Genomic DNA, 19,375 nt, shown 5'->3' with positions numbered 1-19,375 from the left:
TCGCAACTACGACAGTTGATTAACACACACGTCGAACTTCTAAAGCTTGAATTGTTTCACAACTACGGCAGTTAATTAACACACACGTCAAACTTCTAATCACACTGATGCAGTTGATACACACTGTCGTCGATCTTCTGAACATACTCCTTTTATTGTCCAAGCGTTTGTCATCAGCCAATCGGCGGCCAGAAAAACAGTCACGTGAGGCCTAACGTCATCGCTCAATAATCTTACAAAAACCACAGCCGCCATTTTTAATTTCTGCCCTCCCTGTGATCCTCCCAGCAGGTAAGACAACATACGCAGACACGTGGTCGCTTTCTTCCTTCATTCTGTTCGACTTTACACCCCCCTCCCCCTGGTCTCAAGATCACACATGCGGCCGCGGTCGTTTGTTACGGGCACTCCTACGGAGGGGGATTAGCTAGACTTCATCTTCATCAGAGCTACTTGGGTCAGTGTCCACAGTCCTACTATCCGGCTGCGCTCCATCTTCATCCGAGCTCTCAGAAGGGGTAACAGACCTGTCGCCATTAACGTTGCCAGCAGTCTTTCCATCAAGCTGGGCTCCATCGTCATTGGGGCTCTGGAACTATCGCCATTTTTGCTGAGGTTCTCAGCCATGTCATCACGGCAATGGGGCATAGGTCGGATCCACATTTCATCATTGGATGATTCATCACTTTCGCTGTTCGCCATTTGGTTTGTATCAAGGGCGGGCCGGACATCCCTCACATGCCGTGGAGTACCATCAACCAGCATAGTCTGCTCACTAATTATGCCGGTGATCTGTCCTCTTCTGAAACTGGTCGTACATCGGTTATTGGGAGGCCTTACCCAGACGGTGTCCCCTAACTTGTACCGTCCTTGCGTCCTCTTCTGATTAGGCAGGCAGGCGTCAATGCCCTTAACACGCACTCGATAGCAATGTATCGCATTAGCAGGTGCATTTTCAGCAGTCGCATCATCCTTTGGTGTTGTATTGTACCTATATACTGCCTCTGCAATCGTACATTGCTTCCTTGCTGCTATCCTCTTCACACTTCGGTGGCACCGCTCCACTATACCGTTGCCACTCGGTACATACGCACACCTGTGTCTAAGCCGGATCCCCCACTCGTCTACGAAACGCCTGAATTCTCCGCTGCAAAAGGCTGTGTCGTTGTCAGTGAGAATCTCTTCAGGTGGCCCCCGCTCGTAAAATATGGACTCTAATTGACGGATGACACTAGCCGAGTCCTGTCTTGTTAATAGTCGTCAGATCGCAAACCTTGTTGGTCCGCAATCGATCAGTGTGAGGAAGTGCTGACCACCATAATGGGTTATGTCCATGCCCAGTCGGCTCCAATTCTCGTCGACTTCCAGCCGACCTTTCTGCCATTTGGTAGGAGCAGGGTCGATTGACTGGCATATTTGGCATTCCTTGACCACTGCTTCTATTTTGCTTTTGGACACTGACATGTTGGTTAAGTGTACGAAAAAACATGTCCGTCTCACTCCGGGGTGTCCACTGTCACGGTGTACCTTCTTGATTTTATCCGTCTCCTCAACAGAGGCAGCACATAAAGACCCTGGTTCGGCTTCTTTCTTCATTGCGTCGAATCATCTCTGGGGCACACGGGTAAGTCTATCAGCAAGATTGCAGGTTGAAGTGACAAGCACCGCATTCACCGATAGGTCGTACTCTTCCACCAACTTCCTTATTGTCTCCAACCTTCGTCTGATTAGCATTTCGGTAGCCGCCTTGGTGCCACTCTCGTTTTGCCTGTTAGTGTGTCAACTATCCAGTGGTATATGCACTGCGAATCTGTGCGTATGCATAATTCTTTGACTTTCCACTGGAGTGCCAAGTTTATTCCTTTTATTACCGCATCCAACTCTGCCAGGTTGATGTGAGCATCATCATCCATTGGTCGCAACCAGCAGGCGTCCTCAATCACAGACCCGTTCATCTCCAATAGCGCCCCAATCGCGAGGGAGCTCGCATCCACCCACACATTTAGCCTGTCTCCCTGGACGCACCAATCTCTTTTAGCGGGGTCCTCCTGCTTGACTCTTGTGATGGTCTGCTTTACCATGCGCAGCAACAGATTGTCCACCGTTTCGTCATCCCAGCCTTTGGTAACTGCACGCGCCCTCCTCTTCATGATGGCTGTCGCGGCCCGAGTCCATCCACCTACTGGTAAGTGTCCCACCAGTTTTCCACACAGGGAAAATATAGCCCGCCTCGTGAAGACATGGGGCACTTCAGGAACTGCAGTTCTGCGTCCCCACTTCAAGGTCCCTCGCTCCTGTTGAACGCTCAATCCCAAGACACGAGCGCCATCCTCCAAGCGTTCTGGATCCTTACACATCAGTCCAAGTTTGGCTAGCTTGGCCCTCACACGTGATGACGGCACAACGTCTTCATTCACGTATATGTTGTCAAGGTATGCTGATGTCCCCTCTTTTACGGTCTTATCCTGTGACAATACAGCATTGACGATCGTCTTCATTATTTGGGGCGCAACGTTCAGCCCAAAGCCCAGTCTTGTGAGGCAATACCTCCTACCGGCAAACACTACCGTCTGAAACGGCCACATTGTCTCACTAACTGCAGATATGCTCTTCTCAGGTCCAACGGGGACACATTAGAACCCAGTTGGCACCACTCTCGTAGTTTGCTAGCACACACGTCAGCATCAGCTGTGAACGCATCAACATAAGAGTTCAGTTCTCGCTAGTCCATTACCGGCCTGACTTTGGCTTTGTTGTGCTGAGCAACCACCATTAATGGGATCAGACCCTTAGGAGGTCCAAGTTTCTTGTATGGGTAGGGAATCAGCCAGCCATCCTCGATCCATTTGTGAAGTTCTTCTTCGTACGTGGGCCTCATGTGGTCGGGCACATGGTATTCAGTTACTCCATTCTGCAGTTCGGCTGGTTCCCGGTTTTCCGACCACTTCCATGAGGTAGTCCAAGCCCTCTTTTGCTTGTCAAATTCGACGCTGAAGTCTGGTTGGTCGATCCTTAGCGCAGTACACACTGGGGCTTTCTCTTGAAAATGTACCGCCCCCGTCGCCGTTATATAGACACCACCAAGGGCTCTGATGGCATCATATCCTAGGAGCAGGTCAAAACTCGTGTTTTTCGAGCACTACCAGCGCCTCTAGGTTAGCGGAGCTTCCATTTTTCGTCCGAATATTTACATTGCCCACCCCGCAACATGTGCGCGTCTCTCCACTGATGGTAGTCACTCTGCCGTTCTTCTTTCTCCAAATGTGGCAGAGATCTGCTCGTACGATAGTGCGGGAGCACCCGGAATCGAGGAGTGCTGAGCACAGTGTTTCGTTGATATATATCTGGATGATCGGCAGCGTCTCATTTAATTTCTGCATGGGGAAGAGGTCGACGCTGACACCTTGTCCCCGGTTCCGTTTTCCGGACAGTCTTGAGCTATATGGCCAGTTTCCTTACACCGGTAGCAGCGAACAGCCATTGGTTGTTGCCGGCAGTTCCTTGCAATGTGGCCCTGTCCATTGCATCTGTAGTATATTATTCCACCACGTGGACCGGGTCCCTGATACAGTTTCTTATCATTCGGTGTGGACTGAGCAGCAGCAATTACTGGTTCCCTCATCTCTGAATAATTCTTCATTACAGTCCTGGCCCGATCTAGGTCATTAAGGGGCAACGAATCTGCACTTGAGCTAGCTCGTAGTAGTTGCTTTGCTCCTGTCGGGAGTCCTGCTAGGAATTTGCATGCTAAGGCCCGCTCAGGCAGTCCACCAAACAACACTGTCAACTTCGTCAGCTCTGCCAAGTACACGTCGACCGTTTCGCCTGGACGTAAGGTCCTTGCCTCAAGTTGCTCCCAAGCAGTGGTGGGGTCAACCGCAAATGCCTTAAACAGCGCCGCCTTGATTTTCTCGTAGTCCTGTTTGCCCTGATGGCTGAGCTGTTGATACACTGCAAAGGTGACGCCGGACAAACGCAGAGGAATAACATGTTCAAAGTTTTTTACGCCAGATAAAAGGCAATGTAATTCTACCTTTTCCACCCAGTCAATTACCAGGGTCGATCCATCAAACTCTGGTATTAATTTGAGGTCAATTTTTTTCCCCCCATTTCGCCGAAATAGCTTGAATTCGTTTCGCAACTACGGCAGTTGATTAACACACACGTCGAATTTCTAAAGCTTGAATTCGTTTCACAACTACGGCAGTTGATTAACACACATGTTGAACTTCTAATCACACTGATGCAGTTGATACACACTGTCGTCGATCTTCTGAACATACTCCTTTTATTGTCCAAGCGTTCGTCATCAGCCAATCGGCGGCTAGAAAAACAGTCGCGTGAAGCCTAACGTCATCGCTCAATAATCTTACAAAAACCACAGCCGCCATTTTTAATTTCTGCCCTCCCTGTGATCCTCCCAGCAGGTAAGACAACACACGCAGACACGTGGTCGCTTTCTTCCTTCATTCTGTTCGACTTTACACTTTACTTTCATAATCAAATTTAGTGAAATAGAATTTTAAAAAAAACTTTCAGTATTTGACATTATTGATTAATAAAAATAATCTGCAATTTGTTTAGATATGAGAAGTCCACAAACATTCTTGAAGTCATATGATTATTTTTGAAAAACTCCAGGGAGAGAACTCTGCCTAATTGAATAAATTAAGTCTGCTTTAATCAGTTTCCTGTGAGTAAAGCAGAATTTCAACTCTAACAACTTTCTTAGCTGCAATAAATAATTTCAGAAAAAAATAAATGAAGCAAAATAAAAAATATTTGTGTCAATAACATAGTGTAAGGAATGGGAGCTAGCCTTCAGTATCAATATGTCCGACTGGTTATCTACAATTATCTGCAATTGTAGGCTACAATGTGTTGTGGACTAAGTCACTGTGGGGAGGCATGTGCACAATGATGGGTTCCCAACTAGAGCAATCAATCAATTTGATTGAAAAATGGGCAATTTTATCAATTCCGATGACGACAATGACATGGGAGTTTAAAAACATTCTTTGATCATCATTCAATCTCAGACAGTGTATGGTTTCCTTACTAGTAATGTATAAGTAATCTGTATAATAAAGCTAAGCGTCTGTCTCTACGAATAGGCTCCTATATAGCTGACTACTATAGAAAACTGACAACATACAATGGTAGAAGAGGTATTGAGAATAAAAAATGGGTATGTTTCATTTTGAGCGGTGGTGATTTATTAAAATTGTGGGGTCTGCGTATGGAAATCAAAAAAAAAAATTTTTTTAAACACTTTTACAAGTGTTTTTGATATAGATACGCATTAGAATACTTTGATAAGTATGTTTTAGCTTGAACAGGGATGGTATAATAAAATTGTGGGGTCTTTGTTCGTGCTTGACGTTCATAGTATGGAAATATGCCACAAACTTTAACAAAGACTTTTGATGTCTATCTGCATAAGTATACTTTGATAATTATGTTTGAGTTTGAAGAAATTTGGCATAAGATTATGGGGTCTGCCTTCGTGCCTGATCTTCATAGAAGGAAAATATCTCACAAAGTTTAACAAGGTTTTTTTTTTTTTTTTTTTTATAGAGATCCGTATAAGAATATTATGATGAACGTGTTTCAGTTTGAACAGGTCTGGTATAATAAAATTATGGGGGTCTATCTGGCTTTCATAGAATGGTTTTTAATTTTTTTTTTTTTTTTTTTTTTTTTTTTTTACTAAAATATAGTTTAATAAAAACAAGTTGTTTATGATTAATGTTGAAACCAATTTAGGTGACCAAAATAGGATTTAGCCAATATTTAAATAATCTATATATCTGTGAAAGTGTCTGTGTGTGTGTGTGTGTGTGTGTGTGTGTGTCTGTCTGTGTACATTTCCCTATTCAATAACTCTGTCAATTTTCAGTCTACAGACTCAAAATTTGATATACAGAGTACTGAGATTTGGGAAAATCTTTGTAATCCGTTTACGGCCAGAAATTTAACTGTTAAGGGGTCAAAGTTCAATGATTTGACCTTTGAGAACTCTACCAAACTCCTCTGCCAATTTTGGGGATAAACAATTGAAATTTTAGATATAGGTTCCTTGGACATGGATCTAACTTAATAACTTGATTTGAGCCTAAAACAATAAATCTTAAGGGGTCATAATAGGGGTCAAAGTTTTAAAAAAAAAATTGACCTCTGCAGTCTCCACCAAATTATTCAGACAATTTCTGGTTTAAACATTTGAAATTTTACATAAAGGGTATTCAGAGATAGAGCAAGCTTTTTGGGTCGAAAATTTGAGCTTTCAATATATAAATGTATGTACGTATGTTTGCATGTCTGCCTAAAACTTTCGACAGATGTGACGGATTTTCACAAGATCAGTATCGTTTTGAAGCTCGACCCTTCAGACGACAAATACAGAAAAATTAGCTAAGAACATGAATTTCTTCACCCTCAACTGGGCACTTTTCAACAGGGAGGGGTCACTTTTTTCGCCGATATTTTCAAAAGTCATCCCCTCTTTTCGATTGTCTAGCCTTAATTTAAACTTACGTCACTTCCGTTTTGACGGTGGTGGTAACAACAAAGACGGTCTTTTCCTCCTTCACGGTACAGGTTCGAGCTTGCCTTCCTGCTAGCACTTTTTAAAAATAATTTTGCTCAACACACACCTCCAAACACCCAGGCAACGCCGGGCACCCATGCTAATTTATGATAAAAATGGAAGGGTTAAACTATTTGATATTATTTTCTGTTACTGTTCTTGTCCCTTTTAAGTAGCTGATTTTTTTTTTTTTTTTTAATATTTAAGTTACTTAAAGGTGTTTAGGCATTTCTATTTTTTATCATAAATTATTACAATATTGGTCAAATTCTATCTCAGTCACCTAAATTGGTTTCAAAAATACTCCCAAACAACTTGTTTTACTTAAACTATATTTTAGGGGGGGAAAAAAACTTATATTTTAGATAGCGATTCATTTAATATTGCTAAATAAACGAAAGAATTAAATGAGGTAAACAAAGTATGCCACAGTAAAACACAGTCGATTTTATGAAGTATAAATGAAAAGTGTGAGAGGCAAGAATTATCTTGATCGAAAAGGATTTGTTCTCCTCTGACTGACGAGGAAAGAGCAGATACTGAATTTTTAATTATTCATTCGACAATAAAATTAAAATTCTTTTTTCCAAAATAGCTTTTGTTTTGATACCTCAAAATTTGAAGTTATTTCTTTATCCCCCCCCCCCTTTTCATAACCTTTCATAATATCATACATGAAATGCCATTTCTGTGAAGGTTTTTTTTTTTTTTTATTACCCAGTCAATGACGGGTACTTCTGCTAGTATATAAATCTAATATAGAAAAGGCAAAATATGTGTGTTTGTATGTCTCGCAAAAATTTTTGACAGACGCGACAAAGATTGAAAAAATTGGTATCATTTTAAAGCTCAGACTCTAGGATGACAAATATCAAAAAAAAAAAAAAATTGGCCAAAAACATTCTTTCACCCTCAACTGGGCTGTTTTGTACAAGAAAGGGTCACTTTTTTCGTCAACATTTTTGCAAAGTCATCATCTTGCAATGACTAAGCTTAATTTGAACAACGGTGAAGTTGTATGTCACATTGGCTGCGAGGATAAGCGGTTTGCTTTTTTTTTTTTTCACTTTTTCCTCCTTCACATTATAGGTTCGAGCCTGCCAGACTACTTTTTTTTTTATTTCGAAGCTTACGTAATCACGTTTTTTTTTTTTTTTAAACAAAAATTGAATTTTGTTTTGTTGTTTCTCTCCACTCTAGCTGCATCTAATTTTTTTTTTCTGGCCCTTACTACACCAACTCTCCACACCCAGGCAATGCCGGGTACCCTCCTGTTATAGTAAAATATAAAATGAGTCTGTTTTGTTGATGACAGGTATACAAGTAGAGGTTAGTATGGAAAGAGGATGCATAGGAATTTACTGGGTAGATTTTTCAAACCTGATTGCAAGTTGACTATAGCATTTTCGGTTTAGTTTGTATAATAATTTGTGATATGAATGCATCCCCTTGGTATATGTCCATTCTAGGATTTTATCTTTGCTGTCAATGTAGCCAGGTCTGTCTGGTGTTTGTTTAATGATAGGGTATTTCCGTTTGCAGCTAACCCGTTTTGGATTGCATAACCTTCGCTGATAGTCTTGAATGCATCAACATGCTCTTCACTAACCTGACAAGCAGCAAAATTCCACCCATTCCTTGCAGATATCCCTAGATGCCGGAAAATCGTTTACTCTGAGTTTCTTCCTTCGAACTACTAGACTTTAAAATTCTCTCCGTTTCCTGCTTCCTTGGCTGTACGAATATGCTCCAATTTAAATGAAATCCAAGAAAACCTCTGGCTGCTTAATTTCCTACATAGTTCTCCTGTATACATGATCCCAAATAGTAGCCCATTACATCCAAGTGACAGTATTATACCTTGTTTGTGGTGATTAAGAGAAAAAGGAAGAAAAAAAACAAACAATTATTTCATATCCAATGTTCAACTGTTTTTGTTTCTTCCAGCCAGATATTTGCCAAGTACGTTTTATCTCTACTGGATGACATTTCCAGTATACCTGGCTTGGATATTGAACAATGTCTCCTCGGATAATAAAATATCAGTTAACTAGCCTGGGTGACCGGTGTTGCCCGAGTGTTTGGAGGTGCGTGTTGAGCAAAAACAAAACAAACAAAAAAAGTGGTAGTAGGCAGGTAGGCTCGAACCCGTACAGCAAAGGAGGAAAAAAATGTGACGTCTTTGTCGTTGCGTCCATTGTCAAACCGAAAGTGGCGATATTTGTTGTCCGAAGAGTCGATCTTAAAAACGATACCGATCTCGTGAAAATCTGTCGCCTCTGTCAAAAGTTTTAGGCAAACATACAAACTTTTTATTGTTATATAAGATGTGAGACTTCATTGACTACAATATAGACCAAGTAATGAGTATCTACAATGAATAGAATAGAAAATTATCACTAAAAGTGTGACTTTGACCATTGGCCCAAATTGAATCAGTTTTAAGTTAAAATATGGCCAATAATTTGACGACATTACAAGACCGTTCTTGTCTTGAATGTTAATTTGGATATTTGGCAGGTGACCCCAGGAAAAGAGGCATTTGATGGGTTGCACACATGCAGATCGATTCCATGGTAGAAAACCTCACATTTCTTACATTGTTTATTGGAATGCATAATTTGACCAGAAATATGAGTCGTAGGATTAGAAACAATGGATAATGAGAAATGTTAAACATTCCAGGGAGAAGGAATGTTTATGTAAATCAACACGACAGAAAGCGAGCAGGCTGTCACAGAACGAGGACAAGCTGACACATTTTCTTCACAGCCAAACATCCACACCCCTGTCACGTGCCTTCACTAATATCCACACCCATTTATAATATAAATCTCACTTGTGTTTAAATGTATGGATGCATGTTTGCCTAAAACTTTCAACAGAGGCAACAGATTTTCATGAGATCAGTATTGTTTTGAAGCCCGACCCTTCAGATGACAAATATTGAAAACTTGGCTAAAAACATTAATTTCTTCACCCTCAACTGGGCACTTTTCTACAGGGAGGAGTCACTTTTGTCACCAATATTTTCCAAAGTCATCCCCTCTTTTTGATTTATTAGCCTTGTCGTCACTTCCCGTTTAGTGATGGATGCAACAGCAAAGACGTCACTTTCTTTTTCTTTTTTTTTCTTTTCTCTCGCATTCTTTTCCTCCTTTGCTATATGGGTTCCAGCTTGCCTGCCTACCTACTACCACTTTTTTTTGCTCAACACACACCTCCAAACACCCAGGCAATATGGGACACCCAGGCTAGTCATAACTAAATCCAAAATTGTTGTTGGTGTGAAATAAAACAAAATATTATTTATAGATCAGCTGTGTTGTGTTTTACTCGCTGTCAGTGTGTATACATTATAGACTAGTGACAAAAGTAGATTTAGCAATTATATAGACTGAAAAGCATATTTGAATGACTGAATGCAGCGAATATATAAGTTATTCTCACATTAAAATTGAGTTTTAAGTGATAGTCATCTGGAGGGCAAAGTTTCAATCTTTAGTGAGGGCGATACTAGTGATACAATTGTTAATTACTTCACAGCCTTTTACCTGATCATGGCTGACAGAACAAAAGAATGCTACCATGTGGATTAAATAACAGGTTTCATTCATAATTCCATGCTGGTTATAGAGTTCAAGAGAAAGATGTGACAAGATTCACCTAATGAAGGTTGGATGTTACATCAGCTGATAACTCTGAAGATGAGAACAGTAGTCTGAATAATCCAAATTTGATTTTTCCGCCAAGTAGGTTATTATATTACTAATAACGTAGCTCAACAATAACCACAAATCTGCTAGTCAGAATCAAAGATTGATATATAATCTTGAATCCAACTGTTAAAATATTTCACAATATAACTTTGTTAAATTTTCAAATATAACAAGTAAATGGACGCCCTTATCATTAACAAAGATTGCTGTCAGAAAAGAGACCTGATCAACCACTGGTTGATACTATTTTGCCTTGCTGATGAATTGTACAATCATTCAGTTAACAGCATAAAGAACATTTGCGCTAATTTGATGCTGATCAAATTCACCATCACATTGATTTATAATATGACCCATTTGAAAATAGCGATTACACCTTTGAAAAAAATCTGAGGAAACAGCTGAGAGGATGGCCGAAACAAAGGTGGTTTTTGGATAACATACAATTAGATCTCAAGATAGCCAGACTTGATTCTTATGATCATGGATCATATATGATGAAAGGCAAAATCCACTGTGGATCCTGTTTCGCAAGATAAACACAAAAAAATTATCAATATTTCAACCATTAAACATGAATCATTTTATATGTAGTGTCTATTCACTTCTGTAATACTTGTATGCATATGAAAATGTATATACAACAATTAAGCTATACAGAATTTTCAGTGTTTTATACCTATAAGGACTTTTCAGGCTGAACTGCATAACTTACTACCTATCTCTAACCATGTATTGAGCACTGTTGAAATAAATATTGAAAATCGATAACCTATATCTCCTTATAATATTTTATGTGGATACGTGAAAATTTTAATGCATGTGTGTGTATTTAGGCATTACCTAACTAATGCCTTGAAGCAAGATGTTAAATAAGTTTTCTGTTTTATGAGGATTTTTAAAGTTTTTCAATTTTCTGTCTAATAAAAATTAACATTATTAATACTATTTGCCATAACACACACACTGAACAGGTGCCACAGGTCTTATGAAATAGAACTTGAAGTCCTACCTAACTAATATTCCTGGTGAACCAAGTGCAAAAAAGATCCAGGCAATTGCACTTAAGGGAACAATGGGGATACTAAAAACAGCTCTCGGTTGGTTTCAATGAAAAGCAGGGCAATGTTGGCAGCTGGTTTGGCTGCCCTATACCCAGCGTTACGATCTTCAAAGGAAGAAAATTAAAAAAAGAAATGTCTATATATATATATATATATATATATATATATATATATATATATATATATAATTATTATTTTAATACTTACAGACACTAGTGTTTCATCCTTTTGGGAATCATCAGTACAGGGAGTTACAATTACTGCCTGTCGGGATATTAGAACCTAGCCATGAAACCATCTCTGACTCCATTAGCAAGGAACAAACCACACAGCCAACGTTAACCACAAGAAATGCAGTTGAAATTAACATTTATATAAAGCGTAAATGTCAAGATGGGCGAGAGTGATCTTATAATTATAATATCATGAACTGCACATGTGAGCTTAAGTGATTGACTTATTTCATTTCAACTTAGGTTTATATATATATATATATATATATATATATTCAACTTATATATATGTATATAGTGATAAAGTAGCAACCCCATTTATGCATTGCTTCGATGAGATATGCTTCTTTTTCAACCGAAGAATAATGTTTGCTGACTGAAAGAGATCAGAAAAAGAAAGTGGCTGGGCGGCCATTCTTATTAAGATTGCCAGCCAAAGCAACACCCAAGGCATTGGTTTCTTTGATAAGGGGTATGTCGCGATTGATTGTTGTTGCTCAAATTCTTCTTTAAGGTTGGTGAAATCAGTTGAAGTAGATTCTGTGCTAGACGTCAAATTTTGTCTGAGAAACGAGGAATCCATTGAGCATAATATGAAAATATTCCAACAACCCACTGCTGTTATTTAGCATCTTGTAGCAAAGGTAAATATCATAAAGCACAAAGTCATTCAGGATTATTCCAAACGACACTTCATACTCTAAGAGGGTGACTTTCTCTGTTCGCATAATGCTCATTCTCATTGAAACTTATGCCATATTTCCTGGCAATATCCAAGAAATTATGAAAGTTTTCATGTTTCTGCATATAGTAATGTAATCGACATACGTGAACGTGTTGCTGACCTTTTTGCAGTTTATTAGAATGTCTATCGATCATTGAAAACATGATACACCAAATGAAATATGGCAGAATCGATATAGATTTCCACAGGCTTCGAAAGCTGTGAATTTCTATTCTTCTTGTATTGATACCTGGTGATAGTCACCCTGCAAGTTGAGGGTAGTAATAATAAAATAGCAAGTGATTTTTGATGTGCGTTGATTTTTGGTAAAGAATAAGCATTAAAGTACATGAACTGGTTGATGGTCTGGCTATAGTCGATGACAAGACTCTTCTTGTGTCAGTCGTTAGTGGTTACTAGAACATGTACTCTCCAAGGCGACGGTTTGATAACACCATCTTTTAGAGGAGTGCGAATTTCGGATTGTATAAATTGCTGATCGATTGACGAGTGTCTTCTGGATTTTGTAGCTATATGCTTGTAACCAGGTAATAAATGTTCGAATAATGGTGAAGAAACAAAATGGGACGCCATTACAGCGCATATAGAGAAGGGATATTTGTGGCCTCCAAAAAGTATTTCTACCTTTGAATGTAGTTTGAGAAAGTCGTGGCCAAGTAAGACATTTGAGCAAAGAGAAGGATTGACTGAAAGTTTAAAACACGAGTAGGTAAACCTTTTATATGCTAATGCCACAAAGCAGTGACTTAATGTACTGTTTGATAAGTCTGTGGATACCATTGATATCTTTCTGAGAGAAGTTTGCATCTATCAGTCATACTTATGTATGATGATATGTAGCTTTCCGAGCTACCAGTATCCACAAGAGCCTCTAGGATTATTCTAGTAACTGAAAGTTTAATTATGGTTTTTGACAGACAATCAGTTGATGCAGAGGTTATGACGGATGAGATTGATAGTTTGCAAGCAGAAGTCACCTTCTTAGAAAAGCAATTTGATCGGCAGACTTGTTGAAAATGTCTCCTCTTGATGCAGCTATTACAAACTGCATCATGGGCGGAACACTTAATACGTGGATGCTGTCAATTACCGCAGAAGAAATATTTTTTCTCAGTTGCAACTAAAATGTCTTCAGAAGTCACTGATGGTTTGGCAATGGCACCACATGGTGTAGGGTTGATGTAAGATTTGTCTTGCTTCTGAGTCGTTTCTAGAGAACAAGCTAAGTTGGAAGCGTCTTTCACATTGAGTATCGTTTCCGAAAGTGGTTGTCGAATTGTATAAGGGCCCGTTATGAAGGCATCACGAACTGCTTGATCATGGTGTTCTTTGACCATTACTGCCTGAAAGCAACAATCGGCAGTAAGCAAATCTAGCTTCTACAAAAAACCATCTGTAACGTTGCAGGAATAAACAAACAAATAAACGAAAATAAATAGAAAAATAAAATTTCCAGCTCTGCATTTTTTTTAAGTACAAATAAAATGCGTTTATTCGCGTTTTTTCCAAAACATTTCCAAAGTCTTTACACACACACACACACACACACACACACACACACACACACACACACACACACACACGCATGCTTTTTAAAAGTCTTTATCTCCCCCGTCAACTGGTGCCAGCGCTATCTCACCCTCATATTCACACATCCATCTTCCCGGCACATAACTTCTCTCTCGACCACATGGTGTATATTTTTCTTTCTTTTTCTTGTGACGTGAGCTCACGCACACTTGCTAATTTGCATATGTGCTTTAACTGCTGTTACTACTAATATTTTTGCTAGCTAACTATCCTTCGGCTGCTACTGTTAATATTTTCTCACACACACCCATACACACTCGGTTATACATCAATTGTATAACTGGGCTCCTGCTTAGAGGTTGCCAGAAGATATCTAAAATCGACAATGTTAGGCAGCTTTACAAAGAGACTGAAGTTTTACGATGGCTGATTCATATGAATCACAATTTACTATTCATTTTTGCACTGGATGCAAGATGTAGTAGAGAAGAACGTCTAGTTTAGTAGTTGGTGTTAAGTTGATTGACTTCAGGAAGTTGTTGAAAGTACACAGCCAATATCTCCAATGGTCTGCAGAATCAGGCACTGAAGGGTCACCATCGAAACACTGTGGCTTCAGAAACTCGTCCATCCTGGATTAGATTCTTGATGAATGAATTCTAGTAATTCAGAATACGGAAGGCAAATGATAACCTGTGAATAAGGCTTTATTCATCAAGAAACAAGATATGTAGGCTATAATAGAAAAATATGAAATTGTTTACGGCATGTAAACTTTTAACAATGTTAATGACATTTTCAATATATGAAAAGATTTCTAGACTAACCAATAATACAATATACAATGAGAAGAAACACAATCCTATACATCCAAGATTACAGTCTCTCAATACACATCATCACTAGATTTGTAGTCAAAGTGAAGCGGGTGATTCTTCCAATGTTTGTCTAGTCTGGTTTTGAAGGTATTGAGTGACTTCACAGATACCACTTCTTCTGGCAGCTGGTTCCACACGTTCACATGTTGGCTTGAACCAGTTGCCTCCTGATGTTGTTGCTTATGCAAAAACAAGGAATGCCCACAGGTCCTACCATCTTTGTTCAAAGGAAGCATCTTTAGATAATCCACGTTGTATTCCTCATGCAGATATTTGAAGACTTCAATGGCATCCCCTCTCATTCGACGGAACACTAGAGTTGAAAGATCCAGTTATTTTGTCTTTCATGAAGAGCCAAGTAGTTATATCTGAATGAAAAGTTTTGGAATGAATTATTAAAATAGATCAAAAAGATTGTTTTAATCTTTCTGGCTGGAATAAGTAATTTGTGAATGAAACTGTATTAAAAAAAAAAAAAAAGACATTTATTTTAAAGAACATGGTGAGAAAAAAAAAAAATAAAAATCAACCAGATAGAATCAAATATCGATTTTATTGATGAGAAATTTTGAAAATCCAACCGATTTTATTTTATTATGTAGATTATCAGAAAAATACTCATCTCAGGATGGGTAAAATGCATTCCCAGAACAGATTTGCACCATTTATGCCTTCCCCTCATAAAGATTAAAATCAACATATAACACTACTAAACTTTATGTCTAGAATTGTTATTCCAATTTCCGTAAAAATCCATTAAATGATTTGGATTTTAGAAGATATCTACAATTTAAGGCTTAATTCAGGGATTCTTGCTTAATGAGTGCCTAATGACTATGAATCAGATTTAATGCAAATCTGAAATATTTGAATTTTCAAATGGCAGGTTGTGTCTATATTATACTAAAAACAAATTGAAATTTGGAAACATTATTTAATGTGTGATACCTATCTATCTACTATTATATAAAAAGAATTTTGTATGTGTCCGAGTTCGTTCATCATAGACTCAAAAACGACCAGTCTGATTTTTATGAAATTTCACATGAAGGTACTTAGCAGTGTTCTTAGATAGGTTTTGTATTGGAATGTCTTTGATAAGTATCGATAATAGAAATAATCTGATGAAAGGAAGAACAGACGATTTTGACCAAAGCCTTATACAGCCTAACAAGTGCATTTGAGAAGTTTTATTACCACATAAGCTAAAAGGCATAACACATAAAATCAATAGTAGATTTTTTTATATGACGGGCGTGTTCGAAATGAATCTTTCTGTTTGAAGCACAATATCGCCATGATACTTGGCTTTTTCATTTTAAACTTTAATTCAAGCCATTATCACTGCACAAGCAGTAAGGCACAAGTAATAGGTTCTTTGATATGACGGGCACGTTTGAAATGAATATTGTTTAGAGCACCATTGAAGCAGAATACTTTTGCATTTTAAACTTTAATTCAAGCATTTTATATAAAAATAAATAATTTTATAAAATCTTCTTCCCGGTGCACTGCCATGGGTCCCCAATTAGAGCAGGCAATCAATTAATTTGATTGAAAAATAAGATTTTTCCGATTTCAATGACAATAACAATATGAGAGTGTGAAACATTCATTAGTCATCATTCAATCCTGGGTAACGTCAGGTATCCTTGTTAGTCTTATATAAATATAGATTCTGTTTGTCCGTCGATCACAATTCTTTTTAAACGTATTTACATAGACTGCAAATTTTGTCTTTTCTTGACACTCCATAAATAACAAATTCTCAACGAATAAAGTGAATATCATAACTTGAGATTGGAACCAAAACCTTAAAATTTTCAGTCTTATGTTCTTAAAACATTATCGAGACAACATCGTTATAACTTTGGAACATGATGTTTCAAAACAATTCAAACATAAGCGATAATTAAAAAAATTAAGGAATTTATAAACATTATGAATAGTGTTAGAAATTATTTGGATGATCCAAAACAATTTATTTTGCTTTAAGTAATTTTTATTATATAATCTGCTCAACTTTTCAAAAATATGCAACATACCCTTTAGACTTAACAACTGTGTTCCAAAATTCATAATGATCTGTTGATTAGTTTAAGAGTTTATCCTGTATACACGCGCGCATGCACACAAATACAGATAATCATACCAATGTAAAATAGAATATGCATCAAGTGCGCTGAAAGCCAAATCACAACGTAATATTAGGAAAATAAACAAATATTTTACTTGTTTGAAATTTATCACAAATATATTTCAGAGGTATACTCCATCTTCAGCGTGTTGTTTTGTTTCTTTTTTTACCCCCTTTTTTTTTCTTCCTTGCCACGTTTTAAAGTTGGAGAAAGAAGTCTTTGTAAAGAGCCGTACGTTGTATCTAGCGGTTGTATTTTGAAATGTGCGTAGGCAACACAAGAATAACGTCAAGGGTGAGAGTTCATATAGAAACAATTTAATTTGAATAGATACAACGTGCAGCTCTTTACAGACTTTCTCCAACTTTACAGCATGGCAAGGAAGAAAGGGTGGGGGACAAAACAACACACTGAAGATGGAGTATACTTCTGAAATATATTTGGGATAAATTTCAAACAAGTAAAATATTTGTTTATTTTCCTAATATTATGTTGTGATTTGGCTTTCAAGTGAACTCGATGCATATTTTATTCAAATTAAAACGTTTCTATATGAACTTTCATCCTTGAAATATATGTGTGTATATTTAGGCCACATTTTTTCCCTTAAGCATATTTCATTAAATAAAATAGACTATTTTATTGATTCTGTTTTTGATCCTTTCCAACTTTTGAATAACAGTCTTCACTTCTGGCAGGAAGAACAGAAAAACAATGCCATTAAATTAACCACCTGACTAATCAACATTCTTGTTCCTTTCCCCAATTTAGAGACATTTTAGTTGACAATTACTATACTTGAACTAATACTAAAAATAAATGAAAACTTGGAATGGCGTTACTAATATAAAAACTAAAAAAAAACTGTCAATAAAATAAACTTTACCAATACTAGTAACATCCTGAAATGTTTGTAAAGTTATTAGAATAATTAACCAATGAAATAAATGTACATGTTATTGAAAAAAATTATTTAAAATGTTTAAAACCAGTTAGATTAATCTGTCCCTGATGATGAATCTAGAAAGATTCGAAAAGTACTCCGTGTTACAAATATGGCGACTACGTCAGTCAGTTCCTGCCGGAAGTTAACACCGTTATTTGGAAGTTGGAAAGAATAAAAAACAGAATTAATAGACAAAAAATGTCTATTATTTAATAAAATACATACATTGCGGCTTCCTTCAATCTTGACAGACTATGGATACCCACTGTAATGGTGTCTGTGCATGGAATTTTTGTGGCAAGTTGCGCAATCTCCAACCACACCTCTCCTGGGTCGGCATTGTTAAATACCAGTGGCAAGTGGAGGTTCAGGTCGACTGCAGACAATGAGTTATGCGGAGAACATATACAGCACCTAGAATTCCTAAATGGTTACTCATCTGGTACTAGCCAGGCGTAATGTTGCTTAACTTCAATGATCTGACAAGAACCGGTGTGTGTGTGTGTATATGTATAATGCTCCCTATCTTGGATTGAGCATATTGGGAAGTGATATACAAACTGTCATTAACATATTAAGCAATGCTCTATGTGTAAACAAAATGAGCTTCGGCATTTGAACGATGTCAATACATTGTTAATTCACTAACCACACAGCAGCAGCCAAATAGCATGATGGTAAGAAGCAGTGACTGTCATTTGAGCGGTCATGTTTCGATCCTGGCTTGAAGTAGTTGCCTGTCTAGCTACACTGACTTGCTGTGATACAGTATTGTTTTGCTGTATGTGGATGACATATATATATATATATATATATATATATATATAATAATGAAATAAAAAAAGATGCAGTGTTTACCTGATATAAGCAATGTTAAACTTCAATCTAATATAAATACCTGTATTTATATATAGATAATTTAATCCCAACCAAATAAAAAAGCTCAATACACAATAGAGAGTAGAGCTTATTATAAGAGAAAGAAAATTAAAACTATAACTTGAAATTTACAATCAAATTTATTGTTCAATGAATACTACAAAAATTGTTTTTTGGAGTATTCAGTCGAACAATAAATTTTAATTGTAACTTTCAACTTTATAGTTTTAATTTTCTACACACACGCAACCCTAGGATACAGTTTTTTCATGTTATGGTGTAGAATACAATGTTTTTCTGGCCCTTGATTACGGTATTTGCCCTGCCTTAGCGTTATTTATAATATTATTTGATTATATACATGTGTGTTATATACTCCACTGTGTTTTATTACTAACTTTTAATGCCGTATCCCGGGTTTCTACTGATATCTATGCACACACAAACTTAATGTAATATATTGAGAGATGAACTGTGTAAATCTAATACAATCTGCAGATGGAATTTGATTGTTATAGTGGTTGAAGATTTTTCACTTTGACCAACGCTCATTTCAAATGTCCTTTTCTTGATATTTACTGACACACATGCTTGCCCTGCATGAAATTGCATGTTTGAACCATAACAAAAATTTTGTGTTTTTTAAATGGATAT

General features: G+C 37.5%; 2 protein-coding genes across 9 annotated transcripts in view; one reads left to right on the top strand and one right to left on the bottom strand.

Annotated features, from left to right (window-relative positions):
* LOC145268816 (uncharacterized) overlaps positions 1-19,375 on the top strand; it is a 121,657-nt gene that overhangs the window by 63,813 nt on the left and 38,469 nt on the right. The window lies entirely within an intron of this gene.
* LOC145268819 (uncharacterized) overlaps positions 12,607-19,375 on the bottom strand; it is an 81,214-nt gene continuing 74,445 nt past the window's right edge. Inside the window, exon 4 of the mRNA XM_080124460.1 lies at positions 12,607-15,126. Coding sequence (XP_079980586.1) covers positions 13,433-13,687 — 255 coding nt within the window. The 5' untranslated portion in view covers positions 13,688-15,126 and the 3' untranslated portion in view covers positions 12,607-13,432. The remainder of the gene's footprint in view (positions 15,127-19,375) is intronic.

The sequence above is a fragment of the Euprymna scolopes genome, chromosome 44, assembly GCF_053919585.1.
Source record: "Euprymna scolopes isolate OS-2025 chromosome 44, ASM5391958v1, whole genome shotgun sequence".
Lineage (NCBI taxonomy): Eukaryota > Metazoa > Mollusca > Cephalopoda > Sepiida > Sepiolidae > Euprymna > Euprymna scolopes.
Note: the sequence above shows the minus strand (reverse complement) of the source record. Positions and strands in the feature narration are given on the sequence as shown.